General features: G+C 43.0%; 1 protein-coding gene across 4 annotated transcripts in view; it reads left to right on the top strand.

Annotated features, from left to right (window-relative positions):
- The window catches only part of Klf12 (KLF transcription factor 12), a 411445-nt gene that overhangs the window by 332216 nt on the left and 56068 nt on the right, over window positions 1–23161 (top strand). For all 4 annotated transcript variants that reach the window (XM_048422240.3, XM_048422239.3, XM_087912267.1 and 1 more), the window contains one exon: window positions 770–832. In XM_048422240.3, the coding sequence (XP_048278197.1) occupies window positions 770–832 (63 nt within the window). The remainder of the gene's footprint in view (window positions 1–769; window positions 833–23161) is intronic.

Here is a 23161-nt window from a genome sequence, read left to right as displayed (position 1 = left end):
ACTGCTTCCTTGGCCAGTTGGTAACTCTCAAAGCGGAGGGTGTCCAGCCACTGGCCCCAGTTAGAGGATACCAGCAGCACCTGGAAGGCTTTAAATTCAAACCCTGCGTGACTCCAACCTCGGAAGCTTGGAGAACTCTATATTTATTTCTGTTACCTGCTAAAGTTCTGAATTCACTCCTTCCTCAACTCAGATAGAGAGCATACATTTTAGTAAATTTTAGAAAGCCTGTCTCCTGGAAATATCCGTTCACCCCTCCATCCTGCGCTGTTTACACACAGCCCATTGCTGGCCACTTGAATGAAGTCCTGCTGTTTTCTTGACTTTAACATTTAGAAATCGAGTGAAAGTGTAGCCATTTAACTGTCTCTTTGTGCAGTTTCTATGGCAACAGACATAAGAGGGCTCTATGAGGGCAGGTATCATGGCCTCCATGCTATTTTACGCACTCTTACCCCCAGGCCAGGATTACATCTTCAGTAACCGTGTCTTTTGCAGGAGTACATCTGTTCATTGAAACCAGCGGTACTGCACTCGGGACCCTTACAGTTGACACGGGATGCCTTGCTACCTTGGGAGAGATAAAGAAAGAAGCCTACGGGTTGGGGACAGAGGAATTTAATTGCATCTGTTTACTAAGAGATGGTCAAGTTCACAAGAGAACAAATGAACCTCATTTGTTTATTGATGGAGTAGATACTTTCTGCCTTCCCATGTGCGATCAAAATTATGTTTTCTCAATCCCTGACTTCCGTTTGTCTGTTGACAGGGTCCATCCATCCCCAGTATCCAGGGTCCGGGGAAACCGAATGAATAACCAGAAATTTGCTTGGTGAGTACGCAAGTTAAGTTGGGAATATCCGTTATCTTTTATTGTTGCGCACATTTTGTTTGGTTTCGAGAAGCAGTGTCCCATGGATCCCAGACTAGCCTGGAATAAGCCAGCAAGGAAACTCTGACAGGGTTCCTTTTAGTTAGAACTGTTCGTTCACCAAAAAGGCTCTGGGCAGCATCTTTCCCCTTACAGATGTATCCAACTTCCCAAGATTGCCTGACTCATCTTTAAAAACAGTGCTTCCTTTTCAAAGTGTGCCTTATTTAACCTAGACATCTTTTAGGTGTTAGGTTCAGCTTCCAATGAAAAATTTTAGTTAATTAATCTATTTATTAACTTATTAACAAATTGCAATTATTGTAAAATTAATAAAGAAAATATATTAGTATTTAGATGCCCTCCCCTTCAGCTTTAACCTTAAATATCTATTGACTTTGGGGGGGGGGGGGTAGGGAGCAATGCAAAGGTCTTTCATTGGCAACTTCTTGAACACAAACCTAAGTGGGACTGCCCAGAAATGCCAGGAAGTTATTTCAACCACATGTTATAAATGATTCTTTGAAGAGACAACTTAAAGGACTTCAAAAGTGTTCTATGTGAAACCAAGAAAATAGATTAATATCGGTTCAAATTCTGCTCCTTTATATTACTGCACAAAATTAGCCTTTCAATTCATAAGGCATCATGGAAAGGAAGATAAAAGAAATAAAGAAAAATGAAGGAATTGAGCCAGGTACCATTATGTTACTTCAAAAATGGCTAATAATTCATAGATCTCTGTTTTACTTTTTTAGATTACGCTTAGAACAGGATTTTGATCAGAAAATATGGTTGGGTTTTTTTTTTTGTAATGTGGGAAGATGAGTGCCAAAGATTCCACTTCATATTAATTTAATTCCTAAACCAGGATTATATTTGAGGAATACAAATGGCTCTTTGACTACTACCTGATCAGTTTGCCTTCATTAAGTCTAATTAGCCCTCACAATAGCCTGGTGCTCTTGTGAAATCTTATGCTCTGCTTTTTTACAGAGAGGGAAACAGAGCCCAGAGGAGGAAGCTTTTTATTTGGCTACCCAAAGGCTGGGCACCCTGGATAGCCACTCTCAGGCATTAAAGCATGCTCTCCCCTGTTAGACTTTGAATGGTGAGAGACTAGCAAAGCCAGGAGATACAGAATAAAAAACAAGGAAGAAGCTAGAGTCCAGTTTGGAGTTCATAGGATTTGCGCTCCTTCTTAGATGAAGGCACATTATACCGAAGAAACTTTACTCACTGAAAAGGAAACATGAGATACTCCAGCTAGCAACATGAGCCAAAGATCCTAGAGAATGCTGTCAGCCCTGAGGTCCGGTTTCTGCCCCTTTGCTCAGAGGGCTGAATGGGAAACACTGAATAAATAATATATTTTCTTCCTCTACCTTTTTCTTTCTATGTAAGAGGTAAAGGGAATTTGTTCCTACAGAATTTGTAGCATGTCAGTTGGTTGATGCGTTTAAACTACTTTTATCTCTAAATAAGTAATCCATGAAAATATCCAAAAGGGCTTTTACTACTAGACCTGGGAAAATTCAACTCATGTTTATTTAACAACACTTATTTATGTCCCAGGCACTGTTACAAGCACTAGATTAGAAAGATAAATAAAGCAAGGTTTCTATCCTCAGAGGGCTGTCTTCTAGGGGAGGGGTGTGTGTGTGTGTGTGTGTGTGTGACAGAGAGAGAGGGAGAAAGAGTGCTTTTAAGTCCTGATACTTTCCCAACTGCTTCCTGGGCCGTGATGCTGGTATCATATTCAGGCTCACAGACATGCGTGACAAGCTGAGATTCTGTAATGCGATGTTGACGATACTCTGAGGACATGTATTCATGGTGCTGTGTTCATCAGACTCACTTATCACCATTATTGAAGAGCACCTGGAGAGGCATGCTACTGAGGGGAAATATATAGGAAGGCCAATACTTAAAATCAGTTCCAAAACCTGAGGCTACAGCCCAGTGCTAGACCTCTTGCCTAGCACACTCACACATTCTGGGTTTGAATCTCTGTGCTGCTAAAACAAAGGAAGATAATCGATCCCAGAGCAGAAAACACTGGAGTAAAGACATATTGTTAGTCAGAAAAACAGAGAGATGAGCCACCGTGTCCTTTATCGATGAAATCCGACACAGGAGAAGATGAAGACATTTCTAAATTGATTCTAACAGGAGTACTGATAGATCCCCTGCATAAACTTGTTTGGCCGGGCGCTAGCTAACATGTCTATGATCTATACTGCCTTGAATCTTCCTTAGGTAAACACTGTGACTCTGGTGTGTGGATAAATCAGCTGTGAGGAGGAAGCCATGAATCACCCAGCATCTACTCCTCGTGAAGTGATGAATGGTTGATACTTGGTTGTGAAATATCGACTATGAAAAAGTCAGAGAGTTTAACTACTCGCCTAGCAGTGGTGAGAAGGGGCAGGAGATATTTGCTCTCCTCAAAATAGAAGTTGGGGATCATTTGTAGAATCCAATGTCAAGGTCATCACTTGTTTGTCTGTGGCTTCCGTTAGAGCCTCAAATGGTGCGCATAGGGGTTGAGAGCTGTGAATGTGTGCAGTGGGTTAGCAAATGCTCCAATCAGTTAAAGCTATTCATCAAATAGGCAGTTAAAATCTATCAGTGATGGCAAGACTTGAACTTCCTCTGTGGAATTAGATCTAGCTCCACGCGGTAGGTTCTGGAAGGCAATGGCCATGACCCACAGCTCCTGAGCCAGTGTCTGTTACTGAGGAAAGTGAGCTTAAGATTTTTTAAGTAGAATTTTCCTCTGCATAATGCTGGCACAAGAAAGCATCCACTGGCCACTAATGCTGGCACAAGAAAGTATCCACTGGCCACTTTTATGGTAACAGTATTCTGGAGGTGAAGAAATACCTGGGCAAAAATGTCTTTTCGAATAGAACGGCATCTGACCAAACCAGAAGAAAATGTCATAGCACTGTGAATACAGTCAGGGAGGGGCACAGAGCTTCCTGTGAGCTTCCGGGTTCAATGGCAGGTGTGAGGATGCAGCAGGGTCTGAGCTGTTTGTGTACTCCCAGGAATTCCGGAATGGCAGGAAGACCTTCTTACAAGAATGGAAGGATACAGTAAAGAAGCTCTGGTCATTATATGATTAATCTGATAAAGAACCAACCAAGGAGAGGGGCCCCGTCCAGATTCAGGCTCCAACCTCCTCCTCACAGCCCCCACACTGTGGAGTGGTTGTTGGTTTGGGGATCGTTAAGGCCTTGGACTGCAAGCGTGTGAGTTTATCAGTATCACACATTGGACCTCTGCTCTGTGTCTCTCTAGTGCCCCTGTTAGAGGGTGAGGACAAAACCATTTTCCTTTCATTATCCCTTAGGTTCACTGGCTGAGACCCTGTTATCTTAGCTGACAGCAGGGAGGCTATCATGAAAAAAGCAAAGACAGGTTCCTGAACACATCCGCCGCACATTCATAGGGGAATAGTCCCATATAGGGGGCTCCGAATGAGTTGAAACATAGGCTTTTGTAGCACTGATAGCATCTTACCAGAAGGGGTTTTGTTTGTTTGTTTTGTTTTGGGAGAGGTAATGAGACAAAGAGAAAAGACTTGGAGCTTCTAGGGATGGCAAGTTATGAGATGGTAGGTATGTGGGGGACTGTAGTACAAGGGGAAGGGCTGCTTAGGTGGGTTCCAACATCGTCACTCCGGATTAACAGAAGTTGTCTCTCCTGGTAGGAATGAATCCTGTTCTTCTGGGCAGATGGGGAGCACACCGAGATTTTCTCATATCTGCTTTCTAGAATTCACTTTGGAGTGTGCTTTTGTGTGCGTGCACCCATGCATGCACGTGTGTGTGTGTGTGTGTGTGCATGTGTGTATGTGTGTGTAGGTGCCCACAGAGAACAGAAGACACTATCTGATCCTTGGAACCAGAGTTCTAGGCTACAAGGAGACACCCAATGTGGGTAGCGGGATCCAGACTCAAATCCTCTGGGAGAATCGCAAATGCTCTTAAGGTACTTAGCAGACTCTCCAGCCAGCATCTGCTTCTTCTCATTTCCCTTGAGTCACGTGGATTCTTAGGTATTAGCATTTTTTCATCTGCCTATGTCACAAGGATTCTTATGCCAAGCTGCTGTGCCTTAGGGTACCTTGTTCTGCTACCTTTCACTGTAGAAATCTTCTTTTGGAACGTTTAATTTCCTTTCCTGGAAAAGGTAATGCAAGAAAAAAGAAAGCTTTGCGATCTTTCAGGCAAATGGAAACACCGAATGTGAAGTTAGATTTTAACTCACTATAGACAGTTTTGCTAGAAGCTTTATCAAATTCACAGGAGAATGGCCATTTCCGAGTCTGATTTCCAGCATTATGTCTTCAAAGGTACAATCCAAATCTGGAAACTTTGGATTCGGGTGCATGTGTGTGGTAGGACAGGACCAGGAGGGTTCTGTGGGGGATGTTTGTCAAATAGACCCCAGAGCTGCGTTAGAGCTGCAGTTAATGTGAGGGTGGGCTGAGTGCTCAACTACTTGACCGTCTCTGTGTATCTTCATCTGTTGCTTTTCAAGTTTCTTCTCCCTCTGTTTTCCTTCCCCCGCCCGCTTCCTAAAGGCTGAAAGGACATTTGTCATTATTCGGGATTGGTAGTCAGTGAACAGAGCCTCTGGAACATGTGGCAAGGGTCACTGCCTGCCTTGGTGCTGGATGCTACATAATCGAGACTTTATGGTTATTTTTATGCTGACATAGAAAATGAAGCATTTCTTCCCATTAAAATAGAAATTGTCCTCACAAAAGCAGATGTAATTTTCTCTATGGGATGTCGCTGTCACCATCTCAATTATGATTTCTCTCTTATCAGTATGCCTGACATTGTATAGACATGGGCAAGTCCCAGTTTATATAGTCTCCAATCAAATTAGGCATTCTGGATCGCATCACATTTAACATTTGAATGTCTACAAGTGTACGTCTCGAGTTTTTGTAGAGGGCAGGAAGTTCCTGTTCTCACTTGAATGTTTTACTGTTGGAGATGGGCTGTGCTAAGCTTAAATATTTACATACAAGCAGCTGCGAATGTGGCCACTGTCTTTGCGGAGTCTCGGGGAGGGATGAAGCTCGGTGCTTTTAGACCATAAAAGTAAAATGAGTTTTTCTTCTTTAAACCTTTTCCCATAATAGAGGAAGACACTGAGGCTGTTGCTAGGAGAAACCACTCAGGAATGTGGAGTAGAACCGGCCATTTAAGGAGAGACAGACTATTTGCAGATGGCAGCTTCTGAGTTGTAAGCCGCAGCAGCTCAGGGGAACCAGGTCGCATTGCCCATGAAGAAATGGGAGACCCCGCTAGAGGGACGGGATATTGCAAAGCTAGGTATAAGCGCAAGTCCCTACTCACCTGTCCAGGAGACTTTCTACCATGTGGCAGTTGTCTGGCAATTTGAAAATGAGGAAAAAGCCTCAACATTATGTAACATCCGTTCCTTGAAAACTGGGCAGAAGGCTTTGCCTAGGAAATTCCCACTGGCGCGATGTCAGGGCTAGCGGAAGTGGGGACGACCGAGCCCTAGCTGCTCACGACAGGGAAGTAGCAAACAGTCCTGCCAAAGCCTTGACTCATCGTCCTGGGTTTTTTTTTTTTTTCATATTCCATACTGATGGGCAATATTGATTGAGTTCTTTTCAACCTTTCTTGGCTTACAGAACGAAAGCATAGGACATTATGTGTAGAGTCCGTTACGTTACAATTCCAGTCCCATAAACACATAGCCACTTGTGAATTTTTGGTCAACCCATAGGTGGTGCGTTGATAAATAAGTCACAGGCCTTTGAGTTTGGCTTGGAAGAAAACTTTCTCCTGTAAGTAGGCCATGGCGATGCCACTGGCAAACCTGTTTGCACTTTAACCCCAATTCCCAATAAAAGCGATGCCTCTCTGGAGGGCTACATCTCAAACCCTCGCAAATGCACCTCTCTAGTCTCAAAAAATTTCAATTCAGGATCATATATCTCTATTTGCCTAGTTATTTATGTTGATTTAATTATTTTGACCAGAAGCTGACCTCAGACTCTCTGGCCTTGAACCCCCATCCTACTGCAGCAACTTTCCTAATGCTGGAGTTACTGGCGTGCACCAGCATATATGGCTTAGTTAATTCTCTGGCAACTTTGGCAACCTCTTCAAATTTAGCATGGTGATCACTACAAGTAGCTGAATTCTGTGTTTCATCTTCAAAACTGGCTTTATTAGAAGAAGAAGAAGAAGAAGAAGAAGAAGAAGAAGAAGAAGAAGAAGAAGAAGAAGAAGAGGAGGAGGAGGAGGAGGAGGAGGAGGAGGAGGAGGAGGAAGGGGAAGAAGAAGAAGAAGAAGAAGAAGAAGAAGAAGAAGAAGAAGAAGAAGAAGAAGAAGAAGAAGAAGGAAGAAGGAAGAAGAAGAAGAAGAAGGAAGAAGAAGAAGAAAAGAAACAACAGCAACTTTGGTCTAATTATTTCCTGAAATTCCCTAGGATTTCAGCGAGAGACCTTCACAATAAAAGAAGCAAATAGGTTCTCGTTCCTGTTTGTGTCAGCTGATTTGGTCTCTAATATCTTCTTAGCCACAGTAAAGATGATGTGGGAAAGAAATTAAGTGAGGTCATTTTCTTTAGTTATTTCCTTAATTATATGAGAATTGGGATTCTAAGATCATGCTGAGCTCTGTAGGTCACCAATTCTGAGGTTTTATTTTCCCATTACAAATTTGCGAGTGTTTTGCTTTCATCAGCCTCCAGCTCAGAAGCATGCATAAACACTACACTGTCAACGTACTGTACAGACATGTGGGGCACATCAGGGAATGGTCACCATCCTGTCGATTCACGTCATTTGGTCAGGACTGTAGCCAGTATAAGTATAAGACTATAAGGGTGCGGGACTTCAGCACATAGGACTCCCAGGTAGAGGACCACCAGGGAGAGGATTATCAAGGCATAGGACAATCACAGTAAAGGATTAGTAGGTATCGCACTATCAAGACAATACATCTGTCTCACAGTACCTACAGCATAGCTGAAAGATATTAATTTATGTGCTCTACAGCAACGTGCATAGTTCTCATGATTTTTGACACTTCTCCAATTATGGTTATTTTTGAGGTACATCTTATATAGCAATGAGTACTTAGTCTTCACATAATCGTAACTCACTGCGGAGAAGCTGCCTGAACTGCCGTTGCTTCCTGAATTTGAAATTACATCACACTGTTGTTCTCTGTCAGAATCCTTTCCCTTTAAAACTTGCTCAGAGGTTAAACTTTACAATAAAAAACATCTGAGCAATGAAACCTGAGCAGGTGGAGTTATTCATATGTACAATGCAGAAAGCAGCGTGTTCCTACATGAAACTATGTATGTGTATATGTGCTATATAATAGCAATGTTTACTACTTTTTTGGTGGAGGTATGAGGTAGGGTCTCAGGTAGCCTAGGCTACCCTAGATCATATGTAGTGAAGGCTGCCTTGAAATCAATCTCTTCCTCCTGTGAAGTCCAGGGATTAAAGGTGTGCACCATGACACCTGACTGAGAAACTTACTCCTTCATCATCATATTCAACAGATATATTTGCATAAAACATTTGCCATTGCTAGCAAACTAACGCTGTACCCCGTGTAAGTATTTGAGAGAAAAATAACTAAAATAGGAAGCAAGTCAAAACCCTTAATGTGTCTATGAATATGCAGGGAATAGTGCTTGCAATAATAATTTCAAAAGACTTAACAGTAAGGGAGTTCTGTGTGCTACACATTTTGTCTTGATTTGCATCTAAGAAGCCTTTTTGAAATGCCGTCTTTTTACAAACACGGGGTTCTTCGAGGATATAAGCACGGCAAAGTCATCATCAATCACTTCAAAAAAAGAAAACATTTTCATATTATTGCTGTGGTTTTATCTCACCCCTGGTTTCTTTATAGAGTTCCTTGATTGTTTCCTTAAAACTAATTATTGTGTGTCTTGGCAAAGGAAGCATCCAAATAATATGTATCTTTTAATATCCTAAAATGGCAATAGATGATGTGTTTATCAAATCATTTATAACAATTCAGTATCATTGGTACCAGTTATATAATTCACAGCTAGTAAACTATTCATTCTGCTAGAATCCACTGCCCGCTCTGCTGAGACCCACTGTTCATTTTGCTGGAATCCACTATCCGTTCTGGGACAACCATCAGCTCTTTCTAAGTTTTCATTCATTTAGCCTGCCTTATCATATGGGTATCCCCATTAGACTTATCAGATGGGTATCTCCATTAGACTTATCATATGGGTATCCCCATTAGACTTATCATGTGGGTATCTCCATTAGACTTATCAGATGGGTATCCCCATTAGACTTATCAGATGGGTATCCCCATTAGACTTATCAGATGGGTATCCTGATTAGACTTATCAGATGGGTATCCTGATTAGACTTATCAGATGGGTATCCCCATTAGACTTATCATGTGGGTATCTCCATTAGACTTATCAAATGGGTATCCCCATTAGACTTATCAGATGGGTATCCCCATTAGACTTATCAGATGGGTATCCTGATTAGACTTATCAGATGGGTATCCTGATTAGACTTATCAGATGGGTATCCCCATTAGACTTATCATGTGGGTATCTCCATTAGACTTATCATATGGGTATCCCCATTAGACTTATCATGTGGGTATCTCCATTAGACTTATCAGATGGGTATCCCCATTAGACTTATCAGATGGGTATCCCCATTAGACTTATCAGATGGGTATCCTGATTAGACTTATCAGATGGGTATCCTGATTAGACTTATCAGATGGGTATCCCCATTAGACTTATCAGATGGGTATCCTGATTAGACTTATCAGATGGGTATCTCCCATTAGACTTATCTGATGGGTATCTCCATTAAAAGTACAGACAACTAAGAGAACCTTGTTGCCATAAGCAAAGGGGAACCTGGGGGATACAGGAAAGAGGACAAAGTGAAAGGGGAATCCGAGCAGCATTTCAGGTACCACAAAAGGGCTTGCAATGGTGGCTCCAACCCAGAGAGCCTCGCAGCAGCTCCTTCACATTGCCCCTCAAACTCACCAGAATGGAGGCCATATTATGGTGATGGATTTCCCACTTGGTTGTGTCCAGCCCTTGGCCAAGGAAGGAAGGGCCTGGGAATTGACAAGACTAAGGCTATTCTAGGAGGAGAGAGAAGGGGAAGGGAAAGAGTTGTTTCCCCGAAGGAAAAGATAATGTCAGTGGCGAGCCACAGAGGAGACTCCTGACAACATAGCACCTTCGTTTTCCCCTTCCGTTCAAAACTAGAAGCGGCCATGAGGGAAAGAAGCTCTTGTAGTTAGGGATTTTAGCTTGAATGCTTTCCCTTGGAGTCTGCTGCTTTTCACCTTTTCAATGGTACCAGGATACTCTATCATCAACAGCTGAAGTAAATTGCTCTCTCAAGTGCCGCTCTCCGTTATTCAATAGCCGGAGCGTAAGGATGCTCAGGCGGAGTACGTACAGATCCCTTCTCTCTGCGCTCAGAGTGTTTCATCCTCGTCCCCGTAATCCTTCTCGCTGGCGTCCGCCTTTGAATCCCATATTCAAGAATGCCTTTTCCAAACGGGGCAACCCACATTGTGTTGGTAGCAAAAGAGGCAGACAACAAACAGCTGAGCCTCCTGTGGGGTGCTGAAAGCATGTGTCCATAACCTTGGTGTGCAATTGCCTTTAAACTCCTGCACTCTACTCTTTCCCTTATGTCAGTCAGTGAAGGTCTGGCCCAAACCATTGCAATGCTGTCTTTGCAGTACCCTTAAGAGACTATACATGTCTTCGGAGCGCCGTGGAGGACAGTGGACCATAAACCGAGACCTTAGCACCGTCCCATCTCAGCTCTATGCCGGAGCAATCTCTTTCCTACTGCCGCGCCGATTCATCGCCATGCCTAACATCCATTACAGCCCCGACGAGGCTATCATTTATTTCAGCTCTCTTGGGCCTTTCTTAATTCAAACAATTTAGAATCCTGCGCCTCTAGGTATGTTGAGGACCGAGTCCGTAAATAAGGGTTCCAGGAAGGGTGGGTGTCACATTTAAGCAGAAAGTGAACGTCTATGGAGTAATACAGCATTGACTTTGGTTTCCCCAGAATGGCAACCCTCTGTTTCCCCGTCATTGTATGAACACTAGAGCTAATTTCCTGAGCTATAAACTATGGGGAGCATTTATAATCAGGCCTGTCAACTTACATCCTGTAAAAACAGCAATGACTTTAATTGCCCATTGGATAGCATTACTATTTTTGCAAAAATAGAAATCTCTTCAACCCCATCTTTTTACCCATATTCCTCTAACCATTCCTCAAAAGTCTGTTAAGAAAGAGAAATGCTACTTTGAGAGAAAAGAAAACACAACTGTTATTTGTCACTTTAGACCGGAATTATTGTGTGCTGTTTGCAGAACCCTGTAGCTTGACTAAAGCATGGACCGATGTCCTTCAGTGAAAGTGATTTACAGTAATCTTCCCCAAACCACATAGTATTTACTTGTGAAAGACAAGGAAGTAGGGAATTACATTTGAGAGAGGAAACAAAGGCGGCGGGCAGCCATGTTAAGAACGGAAGAGAGTTGCTGCCACCTAGAGGTGAAATAGGATATTGCTGCGAGTGCTGTAAAGACGGTACTGTCTTGCAACCTTAAAACTGAAATGCCGTCTAGGGATTTGTGTCCAACACTAAACAGGACTGGGCCCATTTGCCCTTAAAGCTTCCATTAAAATTGGGCCAGTACTCCTCATAAGATTCTACTGGCACCGGTGTTTTCTTTTTGGTTTTTTATGTTTCGTTGTTGCTGTCTGCAGCCTTGTTTGTGTAGCTGTAAGTCTCTGAAAGTCTTCATCCTCCGTGGTGCATTCTAAGCTGTTTGGAAGCTGGAGAAAACTGTCTTTTCCACACTCCTTTGACAATATCGTCCCAGGATTTTCACTAGTGATCACACGGTGTTGCTCATGCGCTTTTACTTCTTCCCCAAACAGGCAGGACGCAGGGGCAGAGTCCTAGGAACACTAGCAAAAAGATGGGGGCCCTGCACCTCATCCGAATTGTTTGAAAATCTACAAAGCAGCTGCCTGTGGTAGTACTTGCCCATAATCCTAGCCTTTGGTCAGAAGAGGCACGAGCGTCCAGGTGTTTGCGGCTAGCCTGTGCTACATGAGACTCCGTCTCAAAAGCTAAAAATAAAAAGAAATGCAACACCAACAACGAACCACACAAAGAACCCTACAGCCTAATGTAGTGTTTCCCTCTAAGGCAACGCAGTTTGGGCCATTGTCATTTTGGTTCCAATTTAAAAAAAAAAAAAGAAAAGAAAAGAAAAAGATGTTGGGACATTTTAAATAGAAAATGTTTCGAGGTAATGACTAGTCTTCCAGAACCTTCGCGCCGTCACGCTGTCCTCTTCTTTGTGAGACTGCCATGTTGCACACCCCCAGGGGACTCGTTTCTCACTGTGTTCATGGGGAGGTGCCTCTCTGAGAGGTGCAACCAAACACGCTGGCATGGAAACGTAACAGGGAAAAAAAAAAAGTTAACGAGAAAATACGTGTGACTTTCCACATCTCTCTCCAGTCCTGAGCAAGAGACTCGACTGAATGCTGTTAGTGATCGTGTGATGGTTTCCCGGGTGCAGAGCGGTAGGAGAGGACCAGAGGACACCCGCAATATCCGGTAGCGCACGAGGATAGCAAACCTGCCGTTCATTCCGTTTCTGTGAGACCCTTCTGTCTTGTGGAGGGCCTTCATGGGATTGCTTCTCTGCCTAGTGGCTACTAGGAGCGCTATCTGGATTGCCTCCTTTATTTTCACCCGCCTGCCTGTATTTAATTCTAACTTACAGTTTAAGGTCTTTGATTCTAAGTCACTTCACGAGCTTGATCACTTTGGAAACCTTCTTGAACTTCTTGGCCAGGCTCTCTTTACTATGGTTGCGTTTGACTCCCCGTATCATTGTGAATTTCCAGCCGACTTCTAGGCATCCCCTGTTCCCTTGTTCAAAGGTTATCTGTCTGAGCCATTGACTTTTCTGTGCTCTGGGGGCACTGTATCTACCAGCAAACAGCAGACTCTGGTTCTTAGGGAGCTCACCATGTCAGCATTAAGTGTAGCAGGCCTGGTGAGGAGAAGTATCCTGATGGCAATGTGGCAAAGATGTCACTGGAGACACGGAAACAACCCAGCAGATTCGATGAAACCAGGCGTCTTGAACGATGGAGCATAGTAGTGGGATAGCTGAAGAAAATGTGTCAAGTGTGCAAGGGTGTAGTGGGAAATAGCCGTGTGGCTGTGTGTGTGTCACAGCCCTGGTGTGTGACACCTGCTGTCCTCTCCCCCCCAGTTATAAAATGTGGGTCACCATGGAGTCGCCATGCCTACTCTTACCTATTTATTTATAGGCACAGTCTGATGCCAATGAAGGGGCCTATGTAGGAAAGTACTTCATAGGCCACCGAAGGCAAGATGGTACAGCAAACCTCCATGGTGCTGTTTGTCTCTTTGTATTGTTCTCTTAAGTGTGCCCTTCTTTTTGGAAGCTTTTACAAAGCAAAACTTTGGTATGTTTCCTTTCTTGCCCCATTTCTACAAGTCGACTATGATTCCAAAAGATTCAGACTTCACTCAACCCCTCCTGACTTTTGGAGCCCGCCGTTTCTCCACTTGACCCTGGGCTTCATTAATGGGCTAGCACAAAAAAGTTTTGTGTCTTTGGTTTTCTCTGCCCAGCAGTTCTTCATGGCTGAGAAAAACAAGCTTGATTAATAAAAGATTGCCTTTTATATCTCCTTGTAATTAGTCTGATAAAGAAAGTTCTCCTGCTGGATGGGTGTTGTGTATCTTTAGAAAAGAAAAAAAGTTCTGTGTCCTTGTTTATCAGTTTGATGAATTTGTTTGTGGTGCACATCAATGGATTCTAAAATTGACCTCCTAGTTTTCATTGTCTTGGCTCCCAAAGCACAAATACCCTCAGACATGGCAACTCTGAAAATAGGATTTGGAACAGGACTTTAATGCTGGGCCCAGGGTTTTTTAGCAGATGAATACACATGCCAGTCTCACAGACCAAACATGTCCATTCTGTAGTCTACCAGACTAGTCACCAGGTGCGGAATTATTCGCAGCATGAAGATAAATGTCAATCTGTGTTGACGTAATGCGTTAAATCATTTATATTTCCAATAGCTAGAGGCCAAGATGCCGGCAAGGCAAATGCCTGTGACCCTGAAGCACAGTGCAAAGGCTTGTGCATTGCCTAGGCACGGAAGACAGCTTACAGGAAGTGGCCATCCAAGACAATCTAGTGTTATAATTGGCCACAGAGGGAGAAGAGCCTCTGAATGTAATAAACACAGATTTTGTTTTATTCTCCAATAATTATTTCAATGCCTTTAAGACTTGCCCGGGTTTGAATACATACAAAGAACCAGAGACTGAGCATCTGAGGGCTTGAAGAGCAGGCTTTGAAGTCAAGAGAGGCCACTTCAGCTCCGGCTGCTGTTGACCTGAAACAAACCGCCAGCCTCTTTACAACATTTGCTCTGCGGGAAAACATAACAAAAATATCTTTTCACCAGAGCTGAGCAGATTAAAATTTATGTGCATTTGTTATTGTACAACCGGCCTTAGCCAAATCCTGGAGACTGGACACATTAAGCCACAGGCACTCCCAGATCTGGAGGCCGAGGGGCTCAGCATCAAGGCAATGACTGACTGGATCCCTTGCTGGCCGTCAGAGGGCCCCTTTATAGCCACATTTTCCCAAAGTGAAGAGAGGAAATGAGAGCTCCGGTCTTTCTTCCTTTACTCATAAGGACACTCATCCATCCATAGGCCAACACTTACGATCATGTCTAAATCTAATCCTCTCCTGAAGGCCCCATCATCAAACACCATCACAGTAAGGGAGAGGGTTTCTCTCTGTGCACCTGGAGGGAATCAGAATTTCAGCCCATAATCATTTGAATTCAGGTTAAAGATGGGAACAGATGAGGATCATGTGTGTTTGCTATTCTGTTTATTCATAAAATGTCAGTTTTTGATTATCAGCTACTGACAGGTCACTTTTGCCTGGCTGGGCACTCTGTAACCAGAGATTACAATGCAGGATTGGAAGCGAGTCCTGGAATTGATCATCCACTCCCTAGTGTTGTAATGCCAGGTAATACTCCGCCCTCCAGAGGGAGAAATGAGCCCCAAAGTCTTCACCCCTCACCCTCTTCTCACTGAATGGAAGCCAGGACATCTGCTTTCACCAGAAATGGCTAGAGTGCACCGTTCGAACCACTCTTCGGCATTTTCACATTGGGTTAGATTTTTCTGTTTCAGTTGTCTATGTATCTTCACTACTGCCCGTCGTGTAACCTGAAAGACATCATTACCTTAATCTTTAAAATGAGAGGAGGCAGAATAAAGATTATGGGATATGTCTACTGACTTTTGTACTTCAGGTTTTATATCCTAGATATACCCTTAGGCAAGTTGTTAATATCATCAATATCTCTGTACCTTAGTTTCCAAACGTATAAAATGGACTTACCAATAACATCTGTTGTCTCCTAGTTCCCTAGTTCTTTTTATTTGTTTGTTTGTTTTTGTTTTATTTTTGTTTTTCAAGATAGGGCTTCTCTGTGGCTTTGGATCTTGTCTTGGAACTCACTCTGTAGAGCAGGCTGGTCTTGAACTCACAGAGGTTCACCTGTCTCTGCCTCCCGAGTGCTGAGATTAAAGGCAAGCGCCACCGCTGCCCAGCTTGTCTCCTGGATCTTATGAACACTAAAGGTGTTTATTGTGTGTAAGCTCTAGGAACAGTGTTTAGTACAGTCAGTTAATTTTGATGACTATTATAAACAGATGCAGAACCATGTAATACAATGCTATACTCAACACATAGGTAATATAGGCCTCGCGTAATTGAGCTTCCTTGACTTCTCTTTGAACTTCTTTCTCATCCTCTCTTCTTCCATTTAGACATTCATGTTCTCCAAGTTCTATGTCATTTATATAGTCTCCCCTACAAAATCCTTCTTTGTAGCTAAAGGACGCAACCCATTGCTGAGGACAACCCAGAGCCGTTCTTTACTCTGAGTCCCCCCCCACCCCCATCTCTCTGTAAGTGTGCGCATTTACAGATGTGAGCTCCTCTTGGACGGTCAAGTTTCCCGCACTTAGCATACAACCTGGCATCCAGTGAGTATGCAATCTTAGAGGAGACAGAATGCACAATGCATTTCTTGAAAACACAATTATTTAACAATTCTCAACTCCACGGCTAAATCGCTCTTTACTTTTAGAAAGGTGATCGTACAGGAAACAGGATGTTCTAAGAGGTTCCAGATTTGCCCAGCTGAAACAGTTAGGCACCTAGAAGTGTAGTGTGTCTCGAGCTGCCACTGCGTGCAGGCATCAGGTTAGTGCTTAGATGCTAACGAATCCTCAATTGAGTTTCTGTCTTTGGTCAGGGGAAGAGTTCAAACTCTCAAGAGTAAATCAACAGACGTACACATCTGTATGTTGACATTCAGGTGTCACTGTTGACAGCGACAGAGCCTTCTATGTTCCACATGTGTTTGATGTCTTCTAACACCTCATCCCATGCGGCTGTGAGAACTGGCCTTGTTCGCTATAATGGAAGTTGGAGGCAAAGTTATTTGCATTTTTTAAAATTTCATTTATGTTTGAAGGAACTATGTCTGGGTCACTTGCCTCTGTCCCTTCATTTTTTTCTCCTAGTGTGCCTTAAACATACATGAGAGCAAGAAAAGAGTGGAACTAATGGTTCTATCATGGTTTGCCTTCATACACACACTCTTAATTGTGATGGTATTGTATTTCCATTCATTTGTTTTGTCTGTGTCTCTTACCAGTTCAATGCTACTCAATTATGAAGTGTCCTTTGAATACAGATTTCTGTAGAGAGAGATTTCTGTCTAGAGATCCATGTTGAAGACACCCAGTGTTCACTTACGGCCTGTGCTTTAAGCATCCAGCATGTACCTTCTTAGCAAGGCATTAACAACCTTGACATGAAAGTAAAATGTATCATGTGTCATGCAGCCACTAACTGATGTTTTCCACAGCTATTGATTCGATCATGTAGATGCATACCCTTGACTTCCAAGCTTTCGAACTGACTTGGGATGAATAAATATAAGGACCAATGGCTCACAGTATTCACTGAGGGGACATGGTGTCTGGTTAACTCAGAACCACTGCTCTGATGAGAACTATTGAGCCTGGCATTCCCCGTGGAACCTTGGTTTTGCTTCTTCATAGATTCTGAGACTTGTAACTCTAAAGATTGCCTAGGTGTAGACAAAGAATCACTTCCTTTGTTATTTTTGCAGTATGTACTTTGGCCTAACAGGAGAAACACAGTAAATCTTGGATGTTTCAATTTCACAGAAAATGAACACATTGTCACAATCTGGGCAGAACATACTTTTTGTTAGCTACATGTTAGGAATAGTGATAACTGCATCTATTTATAATTATTTAATTACAATTTCATTTGTTAGAGCATGTCCTTTAGCCCAGTTGCTTAAATGTTATATAAGTTTTGCTTACGGAGAAACCAGAGCTTGCATCAGGGTGACAGGCACAGTGCCTCTGTCATAAGTGCTTTCATAACTAACAGCTCTTTCATGGGTTAGTCAAGTCTCAAGGAAATGTGTCCCCTCTTCCTAACCTAAGACACATGTCTCTATTGAGCATCAATTTGTGACATTCATTCTCTGACATCCCCAAAAGTCAAAGAGTATGAATGAACATGCATACACATGCATGCTTGTGCGCGCGTGCACACACACACACACACACACACACACACACGCAAACCCATGTTGTAATCATTTATGGCAGTAAGCTGTCCAGTAAATAAATGCCAGTGAACTAACCAAAATTTTTCCTAAGTATTATGTGTTTGAGGAAATATGTCCATATAATTCCAAGAACTCAACAGATACTGATCAGTTAGTCTGAGCAATGTAGTTGACTAATACCAGAATATTCCATGCCCGTCCATTGTTGATGTTGCTACCTTGTGTACACTAGCTCGTCCCTATGCACGCCTGCGGGGCTTCAGGTCCTTCTTCCTGTCCTTCCATCGGGATCTGCTCACTGCAGCCCTTGTCTTCCCCATAGCACACTAGACCCACACAGTTAAGCAAGCTCCAGAATATTCTTGCTTCTCATTCCTAGCCGTGGAATCTAACATTCTCTCATGAGATAATCACAACTTACCTTGGGAACATCCGCATTAGGCTACCATTGACCCATATGTCACCAGTGATAGATGGGAAGGTCCAAAATAGAGAAGTGATCTGTCGTCTGTCACTAGGGTCCTGGACAGTACATCACTATCAAACATAGTACTGAATCTCCTAACCCCCACCCAAGCTGCTCAACATCGTGGTGCGATTCTTATCTGTACCCAGAGAATTTAAAATCATAGCCAGCTGTTTTATTTCTGTTCAATGGTCTGACAGGTCTCAGCTTTCGGGTTTCTTTGAAGTATACAAAAATATATGTGGAGGGCTTGACATGCATAAAAAAATTTCCAGACTAATGCAAAAAATTACTAAGGTTCTTGAAAGGTCATTTTGACCGGTCTTAAAGCTGCAAATTAATGTCTTCCACATAGACTGCTTAAAATGCAGCCCTGCCTCGGGGAGCCAGTGAGTTATGAAGGCTCTCAACATGCTTCTCCTCTTATGACTTTCTCCCTTCATTGAAAGCCATAGCTCTCTTAAAGCCTGGCCCTTCTCCTCGTTAACTTGCAAGGCTTTTAAAAACAAAATGATTATTATGTAGTTATGTGTGATCCTAAGCCATGCCCATAGCAAAACAGAGTTTTAAAACATGATTCTTGTATCAGCTTCTACCAAATCTACCTAATACTTTCACAGCCTGTGAGCTGTGAATGTCGTATAATGTAAATCCTGTCATCTGGTCAGAAACCATTGGGAAAGAAGTTTCCATATAGTATAACTGAATGAGAAGATACTTTTTCTAGTGCTGTCCCTCTGATTTCTAGATACATCCAATTTGTTAGATAATTACATAAGTCGCAGGGCAAACTTACAATCTGTTGTGATTTCAGGATCTTAAAATTTCATCTGGTTTATAGAAGATGGTGCTGCTTCAGCAGCAGAATTGAAGGTTCCACTTGATTTTTGTGATGGGTCAATAGGCAAATGCTTACACAGGTCTGAGGGCCTGGGTCCCAATCCCCGACACTCACAGAGAGGCCAGGCAGGCTTCCTGACACACATCTGTTTCTCTAGGCTGCAGAGTGAGGGATGGATCCCACCATCTTGCTGATCATCAGGTTTAGTAGGGTTCACTGAGAGGCTCTGTTTCAAAAAGAAGGTATAAGAGCAATTAGAGAAGACATCTCAGTGTCAAACCTGTGACCGCCACACTCACCTCTACTGCACATTCACATATAACATTCACACATACACGCATCAAATGTTCACGTGTAAACACACACACACACACACACATACACACACAGAATACTCGTTCCTGACACAATGCTCTGTCAATGTTTTGAGTGAATAACACATAGTTTTTAGCCTTCACAAAGGTTTCTGCCAAATTGTCCCTCCCAATTCTCTCACGTTTTGCTTACATTTGTGGAATACAGTGCAGGTCAGAGCTGAGCAAAGGCTCTGTGTGAAGAAACCTGTACCCAAGCTTACACTGCTTCCTCACCCCTCACTTGGCAACTTTTCCTAAAGTTGAGGAACTGTCAGAAATATCCAGGATGTTCTTAAGAGGACCAGAGGAAGGGGGGATAGCCTAACTTCTTCCCCTTGGGCGCAGGAGAGCCAGAAGCCACGGCTTTCCCTGAGCTTCACTCTTATGAAAGCGCCAAGGACCTGCAGGCGTCTGCTTGCAGCTTTGTGGGTAGTTAATGAATATGTCTCCCAGCTGTCATATCTTTTTCCTGTCCCTGGCACTAGACCTCAAAGCAAGAGCCACGTACTTGCTAGACAAGTGCTCTGCCACTGACTTATATCCAGGCCTTCCGTGTAATGTTTTCTTAAAATTATATCTCATTTGAAAGTGGCCGCTCTCTCATGACATCTTCTCCCCACAGATAAGGCTGATGTTACTAATATCTGCTGCCTGACCTCATTCTCTTTAAGGTACTTAATCTGCCTAAGCTTTATTTCTCTCATCTGTAAAACGGAGATAATAATGTCACCCTCTTAGTATTGGGAGACTCATAAAATGAGGTGTGTAAAACATTTAACGCAGCGGCTAGCAAATCTGAAATTGGTGTGTAACTGTTAGTCCTTGTTAGCTCATGTGTTTTGAATACCAAAACGTTCAAATGAAAGAAGCACAGCCATTTGTAAAGTTCTCAATTGAGAATGAAATCCAGTACATTTGTCTTTGCATATCAGGTTTGACGGAAGTAAAGCTGGCAAGAAATTGCAGAGACATGATGCTCTTCTTAGCAATTTCTGCTTTTCCAAGAGAAAAAAAATCGCATGTTCCAAGCAGCACCTTAAATATCCAGGAAACATTCCAACTCTAATGCAAGAATGAGAAGTATAAGCAGGCACTGCCCTTTGGTTCTTCCCCTCTTTTCTGTAATTTTTAAATATCCTTTATTGGGGAGGGGCGTGCCGATAGGGAGGTGGCTCAATGGTTAATCACTTGCTGGGCAAGAGTGAGAGCCAGCGTTCATATCCTCAGAATCTATGCAAATGCCCACTGGGCATGGCAGCCTGCCCATTATTCTAGCCACAGAGGGTGGAGACAGGGATCCCAAGGCAAACTGGCTAGTAAGACTGGCTGTATCCAACAGCTCTGCATCTGAAAGACTTCACTTTACTGAATAAGGTGAAAGAGCAATCAAGGATAACCTGCAGCGTCATCAACTTTGGACCTCTGTGTGCGTGCGTGCATATCCACATGCATGCGCCACCCCCCCCCCACATGTGGGGCCTACACACATGCAAACTTGTGTGTACACACATTAAAAAGGTATGAATGAAATAAAAGATACCTTGCATTTTACTAAATTGTCTTGTTAACTCTGCCAAACAACAACACAACAATAGAACTCAACTAGAAGCAGGGTGCGCTTGACAGGCACTATGTCAGATGAGATGGCGCGTGTTCGGGGTGATGTGGCCATAGACTGAAACTCACCAACCATATCAACGGGCATGGCTACAGTGGCATTGACCCCTAGGATGGGACACTTCTTGTCACTCAGTGGTCTGTGTTAGTTTCATGGCTGATGGGAACAAGGATCATTGTGTCTACATTCTTGCCCACTACTATTTCCCTAGAGTTTAGTGCTGTGACAGTAAGTAGTCAGTGAATGCTTGGAAGTTTGTGTAAGAATGACCAGTCCCAAGACTGGAGGGAAATGAAAGCTTTATTTTTGTCTTCATTGGGAAATTTTCAGAAGCAGTATCTCGTTTGTTTAAAGTCAGCGTCAAAGAGCAGTGGAGACACTGGTAAACAGGCACGTATACTGGGGGTCACAGGTGAGAACTGAGTCTGTGGACTAGCCTTGTCACCTTGATGATTGGGGAGCCCCTGGCATCCAGTCTAAAGTCTCTTCATAGGAACATAAGAAAGAATGTATTAGTCTAAAGACCATGGAACAAAGCTGGATCCAATGGATTGCCGACGTCTTTGCGATTTTTTTTTATGAATCTCAAAGTAAGATTTTCATGCTGTGGATGACCCAGTAATATTTTGCAATCACAATTGTATTTGATCAATGCAGCTTAAGCAGATCTGAAAACATTCTTGATCATGGAGCAACTGTGACAGGCAAGCACCTTGTACATTGGACCACATTGTGAGGTGCCACTGCCAAGCCAGTTTGAGCTCCTGCCTACTCTCTTAGCCTTGGGATTCCTTTCCTATAAGAACCAGGCAACTTGTCTTCTGTTCTTGGGAACACTGGCAATGTGAATTAGATTTTTAAAATGAGTGAAAAGTCTTTGGAGGGCATTTAACTCTTTGAAGGACAGATGTCATAGAAATAGAAATTAGTATAAATTTCAGGACATGAATATGTTAAGATGTCCTTGGAGCTTAGGGATGATGCCCGTCCCATCTCATTTTATGCCTTATATTTTATACTTTTTCCTATACTCTTAAGTCCTGTTTTTCTCTTTATCACTGGGTAGGAATTTCATGCATGCATGTTCCATTCTGTGGCTCGGTCTGCCCTGAAATTCTCCCTGAGAGTCCTCTTTGTGCTGGAGCCTCAACATGCCGACATTTGTGAGCTCACAGGCTCATTCCCAAGGATCTATAGAGACATTTCTACAATGTTTTCCCCAGTCCTGTATTTTGACATGAACGGACACTTGGCAGAGGAAGTTCACACTGTGGTTTTGAAACCACAAATAAAACTGTGAACGCATTTACTAAAGATGAAGTATGTGCGGTGTGGCTAGCCCTATGTCACCCTCTGTGACAATACGTAAGCTGTGACTTGGTCTGTCCAGGCTGCCGACGTATCCTAAATCAGTGACTTATAAAGACCAGACATCTCTCATTGTTCTTCAGGGTAGAAAGTCCAAAATAGATTTAAAAAGTGGAACTATTCAGCGCTGTGGCAGGGTTGCTGTGGAGTTCTGGCCCTCACCCTCTGGCTGTGTCCTCACACAGGGCAAGGACAAAGAAGCTTTCTGGAGCCTTTTACATAGACACAGCTGTAGCTCACATGGTCCCATATCTTAATCACTGAAACACCACATGTCCAACAAACAGTCTTTCTTCATGAGCATTGGGATGTCTACATACATGCACAGACGTCACCCTCATAGCACCCCACAATCGTACAGTGGTCGATGAAAAGGTTTTGTTGCCCTTTAAAACCATAAGAGTAGGTTGTGCATTCTTGGTCAGAGTCCACTTCACCAGTTGCTGTGTTGGCGGGGCCGACCAGGTCAGGTCTGGAGGGACAGTTGACTCTGCCCCCATGCTTATCACCAGTTTCTAAGTGATATATCTCAGAGCCTAACATATGTCTCCTAAAGTTAGAACTGAGAGCTGGAAGGAAGGCCATTTGTGGAAAAACCAAAATTATCCAAGAATGTGCTCACCTCCGATAAATTTATAGATGTTTTTGGCACTGGCAAAGCTACCTCTCTGACTGTTTATCATCATCTCTGGGTGAATGCCAGAGTGATTCAGGAGTTATTAATAGTCTATGCTGTTGCTGATGTCTCCAGAGAGTCTCAGATTAACAATAGAGTGCAGCAGA

The sequence above is a fragment of the Myodes glareolus genome, chromosome 12, assembly GCF_982192425.1.
Source record: "Myodes glareolus chromosome 12, mMyoGla1.1, whole genome shotgun sequence".
NCBI lineage: Eukaryota > Metazoa > Chordata > Mammalia > Rodentia > Cricetidae > Myodes > Myodes glareolus.
This window is presented reverse-complemented; position numbering and strand designations above follow the sequence as displayed.